Source organism: Buteo buteo, chromosome 9 (assembly GCF_964188355.1).
Source record: "Buteo buteo chromosome 9, bButBut1.hap1.1, whole genome shotgun sequence".
Lineage (NCBI taxonomy): Eukaryota > Metazoa > Chordata > Aves > Accipitriformes > Accipitridae > Buteo > Buteo buteo.
The window spans coordinates 5,659,723-5,679,303 of NC_134179.1; the positions used below are offsets into that span (position 1 = coordinate 5,659,723).

General features: G+C 65.3%; 1 protein-coding gene across 2 annotated transcripts; it reads left to right on the top strand.

The window, feature by feature from the left end:
• The first annotated feature begins 1,527 nt into the window (after window positions 1-1,527).
• Window positions 1,528-18,273, top strand: USP2 (ubiquitin specific peptidase 2). 2 transcript variants are annotated; one of them, XM_075035061.1, is made up of 13 exons: window positions 1,528-1,770; window positions 6,261-7,024; window positions 14,852-14,902; window positions 15,196-15,319; window positions 15,648-15,759; window positions 15,839-15,949; window positions 16,117-16,181; window positions 16,275-16,378; window positions 16,452-16,532; window positions 16,686-16,764; window positions 16,869-16,976; window positions 17,211-17,331; window positions 17,449-18,273. In XM_075035061.1, the coding sequence occupies exons 2-13, from the start codon at window positions 6,302-6,304 to the stop codon at window positions 17,534-17,536; spliced, it is 1,767 nt and encodes a 588-aa protein (XP_074891162.1). In that variant the 5' UTR covers window positions 1,528-1,770; window positions 6,261-6,301; the 3' UTR covers window positions 17,537-18,273. The 2 variants fall into 2 exon arrangements, with proteins under 2 accessions (XP_074891162.1, XP_074891163.1); XM_075035062.1 differs by lacking the exons at window positions 1,528-1,770; window positions 6,261-7,024 and adding an exon at window positions 11,589-12,152.
• Window positions 18,274-19,581: the final 1,308 nt, after the last annotated feature.

Consider the following 19,581-nt stretch of genomic DNA (forward strand, 5'->3'; position numbering starts at 1 on the left):
GCTGTGGCGGGGCTGGGCTCCAGCCTGCGGTGAGGGCAGGGACAGCCTGTGCCCTCAGCCTCCCTGCTGGGGGGGACACCCTTCCCGAGCAGCCCCCACCTTGCGTCCCGCAGGGCCTCCAGCAGCCCGAGCCCTGTGGGAGAGAAGCAGGCAGGGACAAGACTTGCCTTCCCTGGGGAGGATGACCCCCTCCTGCCCACCTGGAGCATGGACCCCTTCGCCCAGGCCCTTTGCCCCTATCCCCATCCCATCCCTGTCCCTATCCCCCCTGCTCCGTCTCGGAGGCCCCCCACCCCCCACCCCATTGTGAGCTCAGGGCCAGGGCTGCCCACCGTGCCGGCGGGGAGGCAAAGCGGGGTAGGTACGAGCAGGCACCCTGGAGCTGGTCCTGGCCCCGCCATCCTCCGGGGAGGGAATTGCCAGGGCCGGGAGCACATGCGGGAGCGGGTCTGGGTGCGTGCATGCGTCCTGAACCTCCTGGCCCCGGGGCGGTGTGCCTGTCATGCTAGGGTCCCTCCTGCGCGCCCGTGCCTGCACGCTGCCTGTGGGGCGGCCGAGGGCCCCCACGTCCTCTAGAGCTGCCGGAGCAGCCGTGTACGGCTCCCTGCCCAGGGTCAAGATGCAGCCCTGGGAGCTGGGGACCATTGGGCATGCTCACCCTTAGGTTTGGGAGCAGGGCCCTGCCACCACCCCCCTAACACTGCTGGTGACCCCATAGCAGCCTCCCAGAGTGACACCCAGACGCGGTCCTTGTGTGGCCCTCCCTGTTTAAGGGCTGGAGCCAGGCAGGAGGGAGGAAAACGCCACCATAATTGCATCCCTGCTAATTATGCTCAGCAGGTGCTCGCTGAGTCACAGCCACCCAGGTGCCAGCATACCATGAGGCCCCACTGGGTGGGTCAGGCGTCCGGGAGCGGTGCCGGGTGGGTGCCCCGGTATCCCCGTGGAACCACGAGGGGCGGGTGCTTCTCTGCCCACACAGCCACGCCGGCTGCCCCGTGCACACCTTTGCTGCAGGCTTAGGGGGCTCTTCTCCCTATGGCTTGCCCCAAGGGGGGCAAAACCCAGAGCACCCCTTCCCCTCACCTTGATGCTCTGCTCCAGACCTTGCTGGCAGCCACGGGCACCCCCTCTTTCTGCCGCCTTGACCCCCACGCCAATTTGTGTCCCACCTCGCTCACTCTCTTAACTCCTTCCTTTCCCTCGTGGACCTCCATCTCCCTCCCCGAATCTCTCCCCTCCCCACACTTACCCTCAGTCATCCAGCTTCATTCCCACAGCCCCCACTGCCTCCGCAGCCTCCCCACCCAGCACCCCCTTGCCGTGGGCCACCAGCCCCCTCAGGTTCACGTCCCCTTTAAGCCTCCCGAAGCTGGAATGCGAGAGGAGCGTTTCATCGCCCTGTGAGGTCAGATAAAGACGCTATATTTATCTAGCCGGTAACCTGAGCCCTGAATTTCTGCGGTGGCGTTTTTACGTGGCCCCACAGCCCTCCGGCTCGGCCCCCTCTGGCCATTGCGTCCGCTCCCTGCAGGGTGGAGGATCTGAGCCGTGGGGTGGCCTGTCCCCTGCAAAGGGCTCGGGTGCTGCCGGCCCCTTCGCATCGCTCGCTCTCCTCTGGCCCCAGGGGAAGCGCCCCAAGGAGGCAGGATCGGCTCCCCGCGCTCAGCCCTGCCGCCATCACCCCATGACCGGCCGCTCGCCCCTCACCATGCCAGTCTCGCGCCCCTGACCAGCTGCCGGTCACCTGTCCTGCCGACCAACACGCAGGTGAGTGGAAGGGGTGCCGCGGGGACGCCGGGCCCAGGAAAGGGGGCTGCGGCGTCACAGGCTCAGAGGTGGCGGCAAAACTGCCCCCCTCTTCCTTTGGCTGGGTAAAACCATGAGGGAGAGGTTTGTAGTCTCTACATCTCCAGAGAGCAGGTTCAGAGTTCACGCACAAAAACTTGGAAGCTCTCCACCAGCGAGACGCACTCGCTGGCACCTTCCTCATCCCCCAGCGTGGGCAGAGCTGCGTGCCCAGGCACTTCCCCAGGGTCCCTTCTTTTTTTCCACCCGCAGACCTCAAAGCAATAACATGCCCTGGGTCTTAAGTCAAGGTTCCCTGTGGGTTTGCGGTTTTACTGCCTGGGGGGTGGCCCGGGAGCAACGAGTAGCAGGCTCTGCAGCGGGGTGGGTATGTGTCAGCAGCACAGAGCGAGTCCAGGATGATGACTCCCAGCCAGCACGCATGGCATGAGTTTGGAGGGTTCTCAGGCCCAGTGGCTGGTAGGGGAAGGGCCCTGGCCAGGCTGGCCCCAGCTGCACGCGTGACCTCGGGCAGGTCCCATCACTCTGGGGTGTGCAAGAATGGGGGGGGGGGGCAGTGCTGGAGCAGGGCTTCGAAAAGGGCTGCCAGCAGTGCCCCGGGGCACTGGGGTCTCTATCTGCTGACCGAGGACACCCCTTGGTGACTCTGGCCCCTTGCAGGGAGCAAACACTTTGTAGCACATGCCTCCCAGGGCTGCTCGGGGCCACCCTTCCTAGAGGGAAATGCAGATACCCAGAGGGTTCCCCTCGGGGAATGGGCAGGAGACCGTCCCACCCCCCCCAGCACTGTCTGCTGGACGTGGAGCCCCTCCACCCCAAGCCACTTGAAGGCTGGAGCAGGCAAGGTACTTCACACAGGCTCCCTCCTCTGCCTCCACCGTTGCGGAGGGCTGGGAACTCCCATGTAACCTCCAGGCTGGGACATTGTGTCTCAGGGGACAGGGGACAGAGCTCCAAGCCTGCGTAAGCGAGAAGCAGCTGTGCCGTAACACCTTGGATGGAGCCAGTGCTGCGTAAGCTGAGCCCGCTCTGGGGCTCCGCGGCTGCCGAGGGGGACAGCTGCCACCGGGCCGCGGGCAGGAGGGCTCCGGCAGAGGACAGCGGCTGGAGAAGGAGCAGGGCCTCTGCTCCTCTGCCTCCAGGGTCGAGGGTTTGCCTCCCAGCTTCGGGCTGAGCTTCCCTTTGGGAAGGCTGCCGGAGCTGGAGGCCGGGGCGGGATTCCCGAGCAGCCCCACAGTGTCCCGGCTCCTGGGTCTCTGGTGCTGGCTGCTGCCCGGCCACGTGATGGTGGACCGGACATTCCTGTGCCTCAGCTTCCCCTGACACCCCGCGAGGATGATGAGGGTGCAGGAGGCCTGACTCAGCCATGCCAGCCCCAGGGTTTTGCCAGGCAGCAGGAAAGCTCAGCACTATTACGGGCAGGGAGGGGCCAGGAAGCGATGGGAGGAACCGGGGTTTTCTCACACCCCCTCAGCTCCTCTGGCTCCTGGCACACTCCGCTCTCCCGCAGCCCTTGGGTCCGCTCTGATGCGCCATGGGGATTCCGCAGCGCAGGCGGTCCTAGCAGATGCAGCAGTCCTCCGTGGTAAGACCTCTCTTCCCGCAATGCCAACGGGTTAGCCGGTGTGTCTGGGGCAGGTCCCCCCTCCTGGGCCCCACATCCCTCCATCAGCTCCCCCGCATCCCCAGCGCACGTGCTGCCCTGTGGAGACCTGTCCTGCTGCCAGAAAGCACCTGCTGCCCTCCCGCTCCCGAGCCAGCGGCTCTCCTGGGGACAGAGGCACCCTGCGCACACCCACGGGGAGCCGCCGCTTGTGCCGGCGGGGGCACGGCACAGCGGCAGGGCGTGGGCATCGCTGACAGTGGGTGATGGCATAGGGTGCCGTTGGAGAGCACAGGCGCTGCTGGCAGTGGGCGATGGCACCGGGTGCCGTTGGAGAGCACAGGCGCTGCTGGCAGTGGGCGATGGCATGGGGCTGTCCCAGCACTGAGGCACCTGTCCCAAGCCCAAATCACCTCTCCTGGCTAGGGGGATGGGGAGCAGGAGCAGCCCACGGAGGGTCCCTGTACCAGGCTGCTCCGTGTCCCAGCAAGGCAGGCAGCCAGGCATGTGCTCCCTGGGAGCCGAGGGGCTCCATTACTCTCACTCTGGCACCCATAGTGGGTGCCAGTCCCTTGGCTGGGGTCCCGTGTCCCTCTGAGCAGAATTCCCCACCGTGCGTGTCAAATCCCGGCTGGCAGAACCACTCCTGGGCTCTCCCAGTGCTGGCAAGGGTGACCGCAGCCTGGCCAGGAAGAGCTGGGTGTTTCGTGGAGTCCTTGCCTGGGAGCAGATTATTCACCCTTCAGCCTCCATTCCCAAACAGGTCTGTGCACTCCACCTTGCTCTTGCTTGTAAATAGTTTCCTCTCCATTGTGGGATGGTTGTTCCCTGGGCAATAACAACAGCAACCGGGATGCAGCCGGCTGGCCAGAAAGCCAGGCTGCTGGCCAGGAGGCCATGGTGGCTGGATGATGCTTCTCACCACCATCTCCCAAAAGCAGTCCCAGGGCATTTCCGTGCCAGGGTTAGATGGGCAGGGACGGCTCGGGGAGCTGACACCGCAGCCACCTCACCCCTTGCCCCAGTGTGTGTGGAGCCAAGGGGGCCTGTCCCCTCAATGCATGGCTCCCTTCTGCCACTCCAGTTTCATGGGGATCACTTTAGGCTGCCTGCCATGGAAAATGCAGGGCACACGCGCTGTGGCCGCAGCAGGGAGACTCAGCGTGGCTTCTGTCCCTGGGGTAACACTTGCAGAGGGATGCTGCCGGCTCCCCTGGGCAGGGGGTCCCTCTGGGACAGGTATGCCTGGGGACTCCTGGGCTCTGAGCAGGAGCATGGGTCCCCCCCCCAGGGTCAGGCAGGGAGTGACGCTGCGGTGGCTTCTCTTGCCCGGGATCCAGTGCCTGTCCCCAGCCTGGATGTGCTCTGCGTGCTGCTGGGGCTGCGCAAGGGCCGAGGGCCGGACCAGGCACTGTCTCCGTCACCTCCTGGCTTGGAGCCGGGCCAGAGCCCGCCCCGGCTGGGCTGGGAAAAGCCTTTGAATCAGGGTCATCTCCTGGGTGACTGGAGACTCTCGGAGCCACATGAGCCACTGTCCTGCCAGGGAAGGGACGCCAGGCACCCGGGGAGCGAAGCGCCAGCAACACTAGGACAGAGGAACTCGGCTGGGGTCCTGCCCACCCCAGTGCCAGCCACAGCCCCAGGACAGGTAGGGGACCAGCCATCAGCCTGCCAGCGTGCATGCCAAGAGCAAACTTTCCCCCGGCTCCAGACAGCCTGCATTTGCAGGCACTGGAGGCTGCTGCCTGCCACGCTGCCCTGTCCCAGCTCCAGGCTGGCTCCGCGTATGCTCTGGGCGCCTCTGTCCCTGGCCCCGCATGCTCCTCTCCAGCCCCATGCAGGTGCCATGGGGCAGAAGCCACCCACCAGCTCCCTGTGGGGACCGAGTGCTGGGCTGTCACCCACCCCTACAGGCTGGCTCTGCCTGACTGGTGAGGGCACAGCAGCCGCCTCACTGGGAGGACTCGCATCGGCTTGAATAACTGATGGGAGGCTAGCAGGGGGCAGCTGCAGCAGGGAGACGGGCAGGCTGCTTAGGTGGTCAGGCCTCTGCAATGAGGGGATCCCTGGCTGTCCGCACAGTACCCCAAGGCCCCTGGGTGGTCGTGGCTGCACCGAGGTCTTCACCCACTGCCTGGTGCCGGGCACCAAGTGATGAGCAGGGATGGACAGCTAGGACTCCTATGCTGACTTCCTGACCTTGCCTCCGTTTCCCTCTCAGGCCAATGGTGAGGGTTTGCAGCAAGCTGGAAATGGCAGCCCCTTGCCAAGCCCCAGCGCTCACTCTGAATAACCAGGGGAAGGTGCTGGGCTGGCTGGATCGGTCCATCCTGCCTGCCTATCTCAGCCAGAGTTGGGCCTAAGCATCATAACTATGACCAGGCAACTGCTTCCCATCTGGAGGAGCAATGGGGACATCTCTCCAGCCTCAAGAGTGGGACAGCCTCGGGACGGTGTGGCAGGGATGCCAGGGCCAGGGCAGAGGTGTCCGCTGCAGTCCTTTGGCTTCGGTGACCGTGGGTGCCAGGATGCTGGGTGCCTCTGGCTGTGCCTCAGGGTTCACTTTTGTGGTAGAAGGTGCCCGAAGGCACATGGGTGGCAGTGCCAGCTGGGCTCTGCTGTCCCAGGCTCTCCAGGAGGGCTGGGAGGTGGCAGGAGCCATGGCCACACTGCACCCACAGCCCCCCTGCACCCTTCATCCCCTGGGTTCCCACTGTTGCCTGCACCCCCCTCCCAGGGTCTCCAGGCAAGGCAGGAGCCAGCGAGCTACTGGGTGAATGCTGGTGGTGGATGCCCCAGTGCTGACCATGGCCCCGTGGAAGCTGACCCCCGGGCTCTTCTCTTGCAGTCGATGCCTCCAGGAGAGCCCGCTGAGCCCCAGCCTCCAGCATGTCCCAGCTCTCCTCCACCCTGAAGAGGTACGTCGACTCGTCCCGCTATGCCGAGACCACGTACAGCAAGGTGCCCAGCGGCTACAGCTCGTACACCTCCTATGGATCCACCTTGGCCACATCCTATGCGGACAGCAACAAAATCGGCTTCAAAACCAGCTACCTGGGCTCCCCCCGCTACCGCCACACAGGACTGTCCCCAACCAGTGGCTATGACAGTAGCCGGCTGCCCCTGTACCCCGACTCCAACATCTGCCTGAGCCCCACATACATTCGCACCCGGCCGCCCGGCAGCGGGCTGAGCGGGGGTGCATGCTACACCTTCGCAGGGGCCCCCAGCAGCCCCCCGAGCTACCTGCCCACCGCAGCACCTCTCAGCCGTCGCAAATCCGTCAGCCACTCGGACCTGGCACGGGAGTTTTCCGGGCTGCACACCTCGGACAGTGCCTACTCGCCCACCCTCGGCCCCCTCAGCACCCGGGGCCGCCAGGAACTCGGCACCCTGCAGGGTCTCTACCAGGCTGCCACACGCTCCGACTACGTCCGCGACTACCTGGAGAGCTACGGGAGGAAAAGCAGCCACGGCAGCCTCCCCACAGGCCCCCTCAGCCCCTCACAGGCCTCCTTCAGCTCTGCCCTGCCTCCCTCAGGCACACACTGCGCCAGCCAGCCCTGCGAGAGGAACGATGGCTACTGCGACATGCCCGCCCGGGACCCCACGGTACGTGGCGCCTGCTGGGGATGGGGGACAAAGCTGCTCTGCAGTGGCATATGTGGACCATGCCTGCTTGCGCTGAGCCAGGGAGACCGAGGCACCTTGCACGCTCTCCCTGGGAATCTCGGTGCATTGCTCCGTGCCTCAGTTTCTGCATTCGTGCCATGCAGGGCTGCTGCTGACCTTTCAAGCCGCCCTTGCTGGCACAGCAGTCCTGCGCCAGAGCTGCTGAGACAGCCGTGTGCGGGCAGGCAGGTGTCCTCTGAGGGGCTGTGCTCCTCGCTGCCTGCACTGCTGGCAGCACAGCTCCCGCGGCTCCCCACGGGTGCTTTGTGGCTAAGGGTGCCCATGTGCTGGCAGGAGCGCGTGCGCCGCACCTTTCTGCATGCGTGTGTGACAGCGGGTGATGGCACACGCGGGCAAACTCACACCCCCGTGTGTGCAAACCTGCATGGGTGCACACAGTGAGCTGTGTTCCCACACAGCTGGCTGCGCCCACAACCCCTGCCCTCTGCTCCCTCCCAGCCCCGGTCCAGCGCAGGGCCAAAGAGGGTTTCCTGCTGCCTCGTCCCAGCTGGAGAAGGTGACATGACCGGGCTGGGCACTCGCCCTGCTGGAGACACCCAGCTGGGAGGGCTGGTTTGGCCGGTGCTGGCTCTGGCACAGTGACTCAGTGCCCAGCTGTCAGTCAGGTTTTTCACCAGTGCCCTCTGATGCCTGATCCCTGGCACGGTCTATTGCTGCCATCTTGGGGCCCTGTGCCCCAGCCCCCAGCATGGGTCGTGGCAGCCAGGGAAGCAGCAGTTTCTCCATGGCAGTGGCTGCTCCGTACAGCATCACACGGTGGCAGGCACTCCGTGCCCCAGGTATCAATCAGTGCTACACCATCCCCAGAGCCTCAGCCCAGGCCGGGAGCAGGCATCACGCACGCAGCCCGGCTCAGGCGCGCAGGGGAGCAGCCTGGTAATTTTCCACTCAGGTTTTCTTCCAAGATCTGGGCAGGCTCTGCCCGCGTTGTCTCCCGCTCCGTTTCCAGTCAGCCTTCGTTCACCCATGGTGGAGGCCGGTCTGCCCTGGCGCAGGGTCTGACCTGCCCTTTGTTTCCCTGCGGCTCTGTCCCACCATCGCCCAACAAACAAGGAGGATAAGGGCTGGGGGATTCTTTTCTGCTTCCCTGCAGGCTGGAGAGGAAGCTCTTTCCCTTTTCAGCCAGTGCCCCCACATCCCTCCCTGTGCCCAAGGGCCTGGGAAAAGGGCTGTGGGAGCAGCCGGGAGGTCTGGCCCATGCCCGTGGACTGGGGAGGTACAGCCGGAGGCATGGGGTAGGGAGGAGAGGTGGCCGCTCCTGCCCGCCACATGCGCACAGCTGGGGCTCAATCGGGAAGGTCTCCCCCCTGTCCCTCCAGAACCGCCCGTTCCATTTCTGGCAGGTCTGGCTCCCCACTTCCCTCTCCCTGGCGCTCATCTGGGTTTTAAACACCCACCTCAGCCCCTAGGCACAAGAGCGGGGGCAATGGAGGGGGTGCGGCCCACTGCCAGCATCTCGCCTGCCCCTTCCTCTGCACCCTCCACCCCAGAACCAGCTGCACCACATGCGGCATCAGCAGTACCCTGCCCTGGTGTGGGACCCCCTGTGCCCAATCTACCTGGTCCCTGGCCCCCAGCCCTGGGGCAAGGGAGCAAGCTGGGGGGCCTGGGTGAGTGGAGGAGCCCTGCTGTGGAAGGGAATTCCTGCCTCCCCCTCCCACACCAGGGCCTGGTAGGGGGGACCAAGGGGAGACCCAGCAGCCACGGGCACTCACTGAAGCCCTTGCCACCACTGCTAGGGCACGGGTCCCCACTCCCGGGTGCCCACACACCACTCCGATGTGGGTGCCAGCCTGCTGCCGTGGGATGGCCATGGAGCAGCAGGGGCTGCGCTACTCCCAAACTGCAGCCTTGTGGTCTTCATGCAAACGCAGCCAGGGGTTTTCCAGCCAGGGCTGATGGGTGGCAAAAGTGAGCAGGGCTTGGCAGCTGGAACAGGGTGCTGGGGCAGGCACCCGTGCCCAGGCAGGTAGGGAGGCTGGATCAGTGACACTGGCTTAGGTTTCCTTGGTGCTTTGATGAGCACACCTGCTATTTTCCACTCCTGTGCTTTTTTTCCTCCCTTTCCCAAGCCGGGAAGCAAATGTACCGATCGTAAAACAGACTTGGGTGCCTGCAGTCATGCCAGGTGCCGGAAACAAGTGCATGTTGCAGCCCCGGCACTGCCATCGGTTCTGCCCCATTACCCAGCCCTGAGGGCAGTGCCAGCAGCACCCACTCCCGCCGGAGCCAGGGCATGGTGGGGCTGGCTCAGTGCCTCCTCCCATCCCTTCTTCCCCAGCCACCTCCTGCCTTTGCACCACACGAACCATCATCCACAGGAGTTTGCAGCCGGGAGGCGAGGGTGCCCACATTTGTTCCTACCCACACCATCACTTTGCGCCTCAGTTTACCGTTCCGCAGGGCAAAGGGAGGCGCGTGCAGCTGCAGCGTGTGGCCGTGCCTGCCAAGCCGCTGGCTTTGCGCAGGGCCGTGCTGGCTCCCGGGAAGGGCAGGCTGGTGGGGGGCAGGACTGGGGCTGTGCCGCCCCATTAACCACCCTGGGTGAACATAGGGTCAGAAGGCCAGAGCCACCCACAAAATCGCCGGCAGCTCTCCGCAGTCCCATCCTGAGCAGCTGACGTCTCTGGCCTGCAGCCAGTCCTGGCCCTGCCTGCCTTCACGGTGCCAACCGGGCCTGTGGCAACCTCTGCCCGTGGCAGAAGGTCACCGCTGCAGAGGGGACAGATGAGGGCAGGGAGCTGGCTCTGAGTGATGCCATCCCACCGGGGCTCCCCTTCTCTTTCCTGCTCAAGCCTTGCCCTGAGAGCCTGCATGCCGCTCTGGCTGGAGGCGAATTTGGTCCTTGGCCCAGGGCACCCGATGTCACCGATGTCACCGGGGCACAAGGTTCAGCAGGGGATGTGGCTGAATGCCACCCCTCTTGCCATGGAACCGGCTTTGCTGGCACAGTTGCATCCTCATGGAGAGTGCTGCACTAGCACCCTGCACAGCGCTCGGGGCAGGCTGTGCACTGGGGTACACCCTGCCCTGCCCCCGGGCCACCCGCCAGGCTGCAGGACAGGGTGGCAGGAGCCCTGGCTGGCATGTGCAGCACTGCTATGGTGGTACACGCACTGGGGAGCTGTGCCATGGCCCCAGGGCCCAGGATGTGACCTGCAGGGGCTGTGGGAGCGCATTGCAGGGCATCCACACCGTCTGCGCGAGGCTGGTGGGGTGCGCACCCCCGTGCGCACACTGTGTCCCTGTGTGTGTACGGTGTACACACTGCGGGGTGTGTATATATATACACATGTGCGCACAAGCAAGCGGGGATTACGACGAGCATCCTGTTGTGATGCAAAAAGCCCTGGCCCTGCAGATGAATAACGCTGCAAGATGCCTCCTCAGATATTTTTGCTGGTGCCAAAAATAGTCTCCCTCCCTCCCCCCCCAGTCAGCCCCTCCACTGGCCGTGCAGAGCTTGTGCCGCGGACAGGGGAGTCCGCATCTGCAGCAGTTAGGATTCAAACAGCAGCTACTGGCTCTGGCTGGGGGTGTATTGGTGGGGGCTAGGCTGGGAAGAAAGCAGCCTCTGCTCGGTGCCTCCAGCCGCCTCAGTGAGGCTGGAGGCTCTGGCTGTCTTCAGAGCAGCCTGAGCGCACTGCACTCCCTGCCTCGGTCGCCCATGGAAATTTCCCTGAGCGGGCGGGTAAGACACCTGGGCACGCACAGCAGTCGCAAGCCTCCGTCGCTCGCCCTGCTGCGGTCAGAGGGGTGAAGCAGAGGGAGACGCAGGACTAGGACGCAGGACGCCCGGGCTCCCTGCCAGCCTCCGCATCTGCCCTTGCTGCAGGAGTAGAGCCGGAGCCTTTCCCGCTCCATGCCTCGGTTTACCCAGCGCTCGGAGGGGAGACACCAGATGGGGTCTTTGCTCCACACAGGATTTGGGGGCAGTTTTCCCCCAGCGAAGGAAGCAAGGCACTGAAATACCCTCTGAGCTCAGTACCAATGCATCCCCCGAAGAGGGGGCTATGCACGGTCTGCTGTCGCTCAGTTCCCCCAAAATGGCACTGCCCGGGGGCCCGGCATCGGCCCTGCAGGGAAGCCACACGCCCGGGAGCCCCACAACCCTCTGAGTCAGCCCTCAGCCCCTCTCCGGGTACAGGCACCCCCTGCACCCACACGCCGTGGCCGTGCCCCAGTTTTACCGAGCCCGTTTCGGCGAGTGACCCCCAGCCGGGGCAGACCCGCTCCGTGCCGAGCACCCGCGCAGCTCAGCCCCGGCAGCAAGCTCGCCCAGGGCAGGGGAGCCGGTCCCATCAGCCCCGGTCCCCAGGAACGGGGGGGGGGGGAGCCCCCGGGGAGCGGGCGCCCCTCCGGCTGCCACCGAGCGCCCCGTTTGCCCCCGCGACGCCGGTGTCGGGGTGTTGGGGGCCGGGCACCCCGGAGCGCGGGGAGCGCCGCTGCCGAGAGCTGCCGACAGGGTCTGGGGGGGGGCGGTAGGGGGCTGCAGCGGGGCTGCCGCCCGCACCCTCCCCAGAGGCCCCGCCGTGCTGGGGCCCCGCCGCTGCCAGGGGCTCGGCGCGCCGGCAGCGCGGCCCACGGGCGCAGCCGCCCCTCGCGGGCCCCCTTGGCTCCCAGCTCGGCTGTACCACGCGGTGCGGCGGGGGCTGGCCGTCACGGAGCCCGGCTGCCGCCTCTCCCTCCGCCCATTTGATGTCAGAGCCGCTCAGGTGCCGTCAGCCCCAGAGCCGGCACCGGCTCCGGGCACCGCACGCTCTGAGCGCGGCGGGGCTCCGGCGAGGCCGGGCACCTGACCCCGTGCCCCAGGCCTCAGCCGGCCCGAGGCGGGGGGCGCCCCCCCCCCGGCACCCCCCTCCCCGCCGCTGGCCCTCGCCCTCCGGCCGTGCCCGCCAGGGCCGTCATGAGGGACTCCTACACGGTGACGCTGCCCGAGGAGCCCCCCGCGCTCCCCGACCTTCACAAGGACCTGCGTCCCCGCACCTCCATGCCAGGGTCCCTGCTGGTCTCCACCTTCGTCGGGCTCGTCCTCAACAAGACCAAGGTACGAGCCCTGCGGCCCCTGCCCTCTGGCTCGGGGGGGCAGAGAAAGGGGCGCGGGGAGGGGGCGGCCCCTGCCCTCGCCGGGGAGCGCGGGGTACCCCGCGGCATCCCCCGTGCTAGAGGATGGGGTGCCCGTCCCGGCTGGCCGCGGGGGTGAGGTGCTGCGGTGTCCCGCGGGAGGGGTGGGGAGCAGGTGAAAGCGCGTGTCAGGACACCTGGGTCCCTCTCCCAGCCCTGCCCCTGCGGTGACCTTGGCCAGGTACCTGTGCCCCAGCCTGCCCACCGCAGGAAGGGGGCTCCTGGCCATGCCAGCCCCTTGGCAGTGTCGCCGGACCGAGCGTGGCTGTCCCCGGAGCCACAGCGCTGGGGCAGATCTCCCCCCGCGGGGACAGGAGAGGCGAGCGGCAGGGAGGACAGGGTCTGGGCACTTATGTAAGTCTGGTTGCCCGGGCTCTCCGGCTGCCCCACCGGGCACTTGGCATGCAGACCCGGATGGGGCAGGACAGTCCAGATCTTGTCCCTTGTCCCCATCCCTTGTCCCTCGTTCCCCTCCTGCAGTGCAGCCTCGGGGACTCCCCATCCGCCACCGCGTGAGCCAGCTCTCCTTCACCGCCTCTGAGCAGCGAGCGCCGTGTCCTAGATAAAGCCCTGGATGGGCAAGGGAGATTAGCTGGAGTTGAGTCACCCAGGGGAGGGAAAACCTGGGGGGGGTGGGGGGAGAATAAGACCTCAGTGCACACAGGCTTGTGCCATTGTATGGGAACACCTGCCCCCCCCCGCCCCTCCACCAGCCCTGGCCCTCCCCTGGGTTGCTCCAGGCTCTGCGAGGGCAGCCTAGGTAGCACGCAAATGCCAGGTCCATGGGGAGGTTTGCACCCACATTGGCGGGACACTCCGGGACCTCCTGGCACACAGCGGGAGCTGCCCGAATAGGGCAACTGGATGAGCAGCGTCCTGGTGGGGGTGGCTGGGGCACATTGGGGCAGCTCCCAGAAGTTGCTGCTACCCCCCGGCACCGTGACCTTCCCTGCAATAGGCATGGGGACGTGAGCAGCAAGCCCTTGGGGGGCGGTTGGCCCCTTCAAGGGATGTAGGCTGTTGGGACACAGACCCACATCTCCTGCTGCCTGCTCGGCCCCATCTGCTCAGGAACCAGAGCCAGGCCAGCTCCTCCAGCCATGGCGTGCCACTGACCCGCCACGGCCTGCTGGCACCCCTTGCCTAGCTGAGCCTGCTCTGTGGCCTGGGTGTCCCTGCCGGGGGATAAGTGGTGGGCTTGCCTGGCACTTTTGCAGTGGCACCCCCTGGGCACTAAGCGCCGCGGCCGGCCATGCATGGAGACAGCCCCGGTGCGCTGGGCTGCGCAGGGGCACTCGCATGGCACACAGGGTACCCGGTCAGTCCGGCAGAGCCACGTGCGCCCACACAGGGTGGCCGAGTCCCCGCTGGTGCTGGTCCCCCCTGCGGTGGGTGATGCCTGCACCGTCGCTAAGGAGCACGTGTAACTGGATCTGGGTTATTTTGGGCTGCTGTCAGGGCTGGGTGCTCAGCACCTCCCACACACGCACCAGCTGCTGCTATTTCAGAGCTGCTGGGCCCCCTCCCCTCCTCTCCTCCTCCCCCTCCTCACGCCTGGGGTGGGCAGCTGGGGCGTTTGCTTGAGGATCCTTAAAACCTGGGCAGCTGGGGGGGCACGACCAGCGGTCTGATCCTGCAAGCCCTGTTGCCCTCCCTCAGCTTGCTCCAGGCACAGCTCCGGGGCCGTTCTCCCCACCACTACTCTCTGTGCTGGGCTCACATGGAAGGCTGGGAGCAGGACCCCTGGGCTCCCACCACTCATCCCCACCAGCACCCGGTCCCCCATGCTGCGAGAGGGATAAGCAGGCCTGTGGCTCCCCAGACCCCTCTGCATTTTCGGTCTCTCCAGCAAAGAGTGGCGATGCCTCCTTGCCCCAGCGCCCAGCTGCCTGTGCCTGTCTCTGCTTGGCGTGAGCCTGCCTGGCTCAGGAAGTAGCTGGGGACCTCAGAGACCCCCATGGCACAGGCGCAGCCCAGCCAGGCCAGCAAGCAGTTGGGAGGGCACCGCTGGGCATGCAGCCCCGTTCCCTGGGCTGACTGCCGCAGGGCTGGGCTTGCACTTTCCCAGGTGGACTTCATCCCGTCAAACAGCTGTGCCAAAGTCTGTGCTGCGCTTGTGCCAGGTGTCCTGGAGAGGACACCCGGTGTGGACAAGGTGGGCAGCAGTGGGGCACCATGCACCTCCTGCAGCCATGGGGCAGGCACGGGGCACTGCAACCCCCCAGCTTCCCGGGCCACAGGGCTGGCAAGGGGAGATAGCAGGAGCGGCTGGGCTGGCCTGCAGCCCAGGGCATGGGGCAGCAGTGTCGCCAGGCGGGGAGAACTTTGACCCCTGTGTTGCCCTGGGCCAGGGAGCCAAGCAGCAGCAGCCAGGCAAGCAGGATGGGGTAGGCCAGCCGTGGCTTCCCGCTGGCTCCTTGGCCACAGTCCTGCATACAACTGGTGCAGAGAGCAGCCATGGTGCTGGCTCTGCCCGTGGTGCTCACAGGGGGATGGCGCCTCTGCTTGCACTTGAGGGTCTGCTCCACACGGACGTCCGTGGCCCGTGGCCTCACTGGGCTGCCGACAGGCACAGCCAGCCTGTGCCAGGCACTGTCTCAGACCTGTTCCCTCTCTCTGCAGAGCTCCAAGGCGGTGCAGGGACTGACCGGCTTGCGAAACCTCGGCAATACGGTGAGTGCTTACCCGGGTACTTGGCTGCGCGGCCCCAGATTGCACCGTGCTCTTCTGCAGGCACATCTGTGGGGCAGTGGGGAGCCCTGTCCCTTCACCTCGCCCCCAGAACCCACACTTTCACCCTGGCGGCTCCCTGCACCCCACTCCCAACAGTGCTGGCTGAGGAAGAGGTTCCCGTGTTCTGCACTGCTTCGTCCCTATCCTCTGCCCACCCGCCCCAGGTGTCCCCCTGCCACCGCCTGCCTCCCTCTGCCTCCCGTTGCCATGGTTTTCTCTTCTGCCTCCTCCAGTGCTTCATGAACTCCATCCTGCAGTGCCTGAGCAACACCAAGGAGCTGCGGGATTACTGCCTGCAGAACCAGTACCTGCGGGACCTCAACAACAACAGCCGCATGCGCACTGCACTCATGTCAGGTAACCCTCAGTCACCAGCCCCTGGCTCCACACCCTGTGGGCTTCCTTGCAGCACATCCCTGCAGCACATCCTTGCCCCCCGGGCCACCCCATGTCCTGGGGGATGCCCACCCAGAGGTCGGTGCTTCTCCCCAGCCTTGCTGGGGCAGGCGCTGTGCTGTGGGTGCCCAGCCAGTGGGAGGATCAGGTCCCGTCTCCAGAGGGCACAGGGCTGGCCACAGGGACCCCAGGGTGGGGTGCTGAGCTCTCCCCTGGAGGGCACAGTAATGCCATGCCACCAGAGCTGGCCAGGGCCAGCTGTGCTGCTGACCTGCCTCTCTGCCCACAGAGTTTGCAAAGCTGATTCAGCTGCTCTGGACCTCGTCCCCCAATGACAGCGTGAGCCCCTCCGAGTTCAAGACACAGATCCAGAGATATGCTCCCCGTTTTGTTGGCTACAAGTAAGGGGTGTTGGTGCAGGGGTGGCAGAGGGAAGCTGACCCCTGCCACTGCTCACTGGCCATGCCCCGTGTCTTGCAGCCAGCAGGATGCACAGGAGTTCCTGCGGTTCCTCCTTGATGGGCTGCACAGTGAGGTGAACCGTGTGCTGGTGCGGCCACGGGCCAGCACGGACACCCTGGACCACCTCCCGTAAGTGCTGGCTGGGGCAGAGGCAGTGGACGAGCCCCACAGACAAGCTCATTGCCTGCGAGCCCAGCCCGAGGACAGTGACCACGCGGGTCCCTCTGGGCTGGGTCACCAGAGCTGGTGTCCCCCAGGCCACACTCAGCACCGCTTTGTCTCCCCATCTCTTGCAGTGACGATGAGAAGAGCCGCCAGATGTGGAGGAGGTACCAGGAGAGGGAGGACAGCCGCATTGGTGGTGAGCAGGGCCGTGGGGAGAGGAGGGCAGGGCTGGACTGGTAGTGGGGCTGTGAACCGCGGGTCTCACCCTGCTTTGTCCCATCCCCACCAGACCTCTTTGTTGGGCAGCTGAAGAGTTCGCTGACCTGCAGCGAGTGCGGCTACTGCTCCACAGCCTTTGACCCCTTCTGGGACCTGTCCCTGCCCATCCCCAAGGTAAGGGGTCCCCACTAACCCCCAACTCCCTCCCCCGCACACCCTGTCCCTGACCCATGCTGTGCTCCCACAGAAAGGCTACGGGGAGGTCACCCTCATGGACTGCCTACGGCTCTTCACCAAAGAGGATGTGCTGGATGGGGACGAGAAACCGGTATGGGGCATGGGGCACGGGGGCAGGTGGGCTTGCCTTGGTGCAGGCTGGGCCCCTTTCCCTCCCATGCCTGTGTTGCCAGGACTGATGGCTCGGTGCCCGGTGGGGCTGGCCTGGCGTCACTCTCTTGCTCGTGCTGTTTGTCTCCCGCAGACATGTTGTCGCTGCAAAGCCAGGACAAGGTGCACAAAGAAATTCAGCATCCAGAAGTTCCCCAAGATCCTGGTGCTTCGTATCCTTCAGGCAGAGGGCCAGGGCCAGGGGGTGCTGGTGGGGGGGCAGGTGGCTCCTCACGGGCTCCTCTTTGTCCCTCGGCTCCTTGACATGACCCCCCAGACCTGAAGCGCTTCTCAGAGGCCAGGATACGAACAAGCAAGCTCACCACCTTCGTCAACTTCCAGCTGAAGGACCTGGACCTTCGGGAGTTTGCCTCGCAGAGCTGCAGTGAGTGCCAGGCCCTGCGTGGCTCCAGCCCAGCCCTGGGCTCCCGGAGGCTCCTGGCTGGGTCCTTCGTGCCCCCCAGCGTGCTGCAGCCTGTGGCAGGGGGCAGAGGCACGGGGGGTGGGATCCACAGACATCTAGGGTGCTGGTCCCTTCTGGTCCCAGCTCCATGCTGGCATGTTGGGGGGCAGCGGGGCAGCAGCTGGCACGGCTGAGCACCACCCTTGCTCCCCACAGACCACGCCGTTTACAACCTCTACGCCGTCTCCAACCACTCGGGCACCACCATGGGGGGACACTACACTGCCTACTGCAAGAGCCCCGTCTCCAGCGAGTGGCACAGTTTCAACGACTCCCGGTGAGGCTGCGTGTGGGACAGGGGCGTCTGCGGGGTTGGGGCGAGCAGGGACTCCCTGCCCAGGGCATCCTGGTGCCTCATCCCCATTGATCACAGCACATCTCCCCATCTCCACAGTGTTACCCCGATGTCATCCAGCCACGTCCGCAGCAGCGATGCCTACCTGCTCTTCTACGAGCTGGCCAGCCCATCCTCCCGCATGTAGCCAGCCCTGCCTCCCTGGGGACCCCCTGCACCACCCCTCAGAGCCGGCCCCTCCAGGTTTCGGCCATTTGCCCCCCCCAGGTGCAAGAGGGAGGTGAAGAGGAGAGACCCTGAGGTGGCTGCAGTGGGAGGCTGAAGGCAGCCAGGAGCAGATCCTAGGCAAGGACACCCCAACTCTGAATTGAGGAGGGCAGCCTGTGGCAGGGCAGGGCCCAGGCAGCTCAGGCACCTCCTGGTCGCTGGCATTTGGGTTTTACCTTGGGGTACGTTTTAGTTTCTTTCTTTTCTTTTTCTTTTCTTTTTCTTTTTTTTCTTTTTTTTTCCTTTTTTTTTCTTTTTTTTTTCTTTTTTTTTTTTGTTGGTGTGTAATAAAAATACTGAGCAGGGGACTCTGCGGGCATGGGACTGCCTGCCCCATTGACTCAGCCAGGACCTCTGCTCCCCTGGCGGAGCACCCAGAGCTGGGAACCCAGGAGAGCCTCCCACATCCCTCCTGGCCTCTTGGCACTCCCATTCTGCTTGGCTGTCCCAGAGGATTCGTGAACTGCTCCCAGCCTCCTCCCGGCACTCCTGAACCTCCTGGCAAAGGACCCCAGCCCTTCAGTTGCCTCCGTCCCATCTCAGGCAGCACATTCCCACCAGCTGCCCCATGCACACTCCTCAAAGCAGCCTGAGTTCAGGCCCGGACTCATGGACAGGAGGGAAGAAAACATTTTGTGGAATTTATATGTATTTATAGTGGACTTCGCTTAACCTGGAGCACCCCACCGCTTCCTGGCTCGCCAGGGACTTGTGCCGGGGGATGCTTTGGGTAGGTTTTTACCTGCCTCCTCATACGACGGTGCCTTAAACCATTTAGGGGAGCGGGATGCCATTGGGGTTGCACAGGAATGTCCATCCTGTGGAGCAGAGGGAGGGGAGGACAGTGGCTTTCCGGGACCATCTGCAATTGGGGCTTTTTTCTTCCTGCGATCAGGAGCCCCCCTGGGTGCCCGGGGATGCGCGTCCCCATCCGCCCTGCTGCTCTATCCTCCAGCTAGCAAATGCCAGTGGCCTTTTTAGCCTTTTCTCTAATTTATTCTCCTCCCCGTCCTGCCTTGCCTGAGGTGCAATGGGAGGAGAGATGGGCCTGACCCAGCACAATCCCAGCCCCAGCCCGCAAGGCAGCTACATCCCACCCAGCAACCCGTCCTGCTTCGCCCTCACTGGCCCTGCGGGCACAGGCTGAGCACTCTCGCGCCATGAGCATCCCGCCCAGCCTGGGGCATCCCGGCGGGGCTCAGGGGAGGGCAGGCCAGGATGGAGGGGCTGCCCGCGGCAGGTACCGGACTGGGGCAGCGTTGCTGCTTGGCAGGTGGCTTGTTTACTGTGTAAGCAAGATGGGTGGGAAGTGTCTCGTACAAGGGAGACTCGTGCAGGAATAAATTTTAGCTTGAACAGAGCGCTGTGTACGTGTGCTTGTCTCTGGGTGCGCAGACGAAGGACTGTGGCTCCAGCAGCGGGAGGGAAACCGCCACCGGTGCCGGAGCAGCCTGCCCGTGCCTGGCTCCAGAGGCCCAGGAGCAGCCGTGCCCCGGGGCTTGCCAGGAACAAGGGAGACATGAGTGCAGGCAGCAGTCCCTCTCCTCCAGCAACCTGCGGGGCCCGGAGGCAGAGGGAGCCTTTCCTCCTACTCCAGCCCTGCGGAGCTCCCCAGTGCCTGTGCTCTCCCCGCAAAGCCCCTGAACAATGGCCCCTTTCTCCCCTGCTTAGGGATGGAGACGGGCAGCGAGGCATTAAGGGGCAGCGGGAGTGCAGGTGGTGGGGCGCAGATGCCCAGTGCTGGGGAGGCACAAGGGAAGGAAGGACACGTTCAGCCCGGGCTCCCCAGCGCAGCCCCTTCAGTGCCGCCCTGTGCCGGTGGGGAGCCCGGAAGAAGCAGGCAAACCAGCGGTGCCGCCATGCACCCAAAAGCAGGGTCCCTGGCGGGACGGGCTCCCGGCGGGACGGGTGCAAGCACACCTTCCCCTTTAAGACGCTGGTTCTCTGTGCCAGAGCCTGACCTCG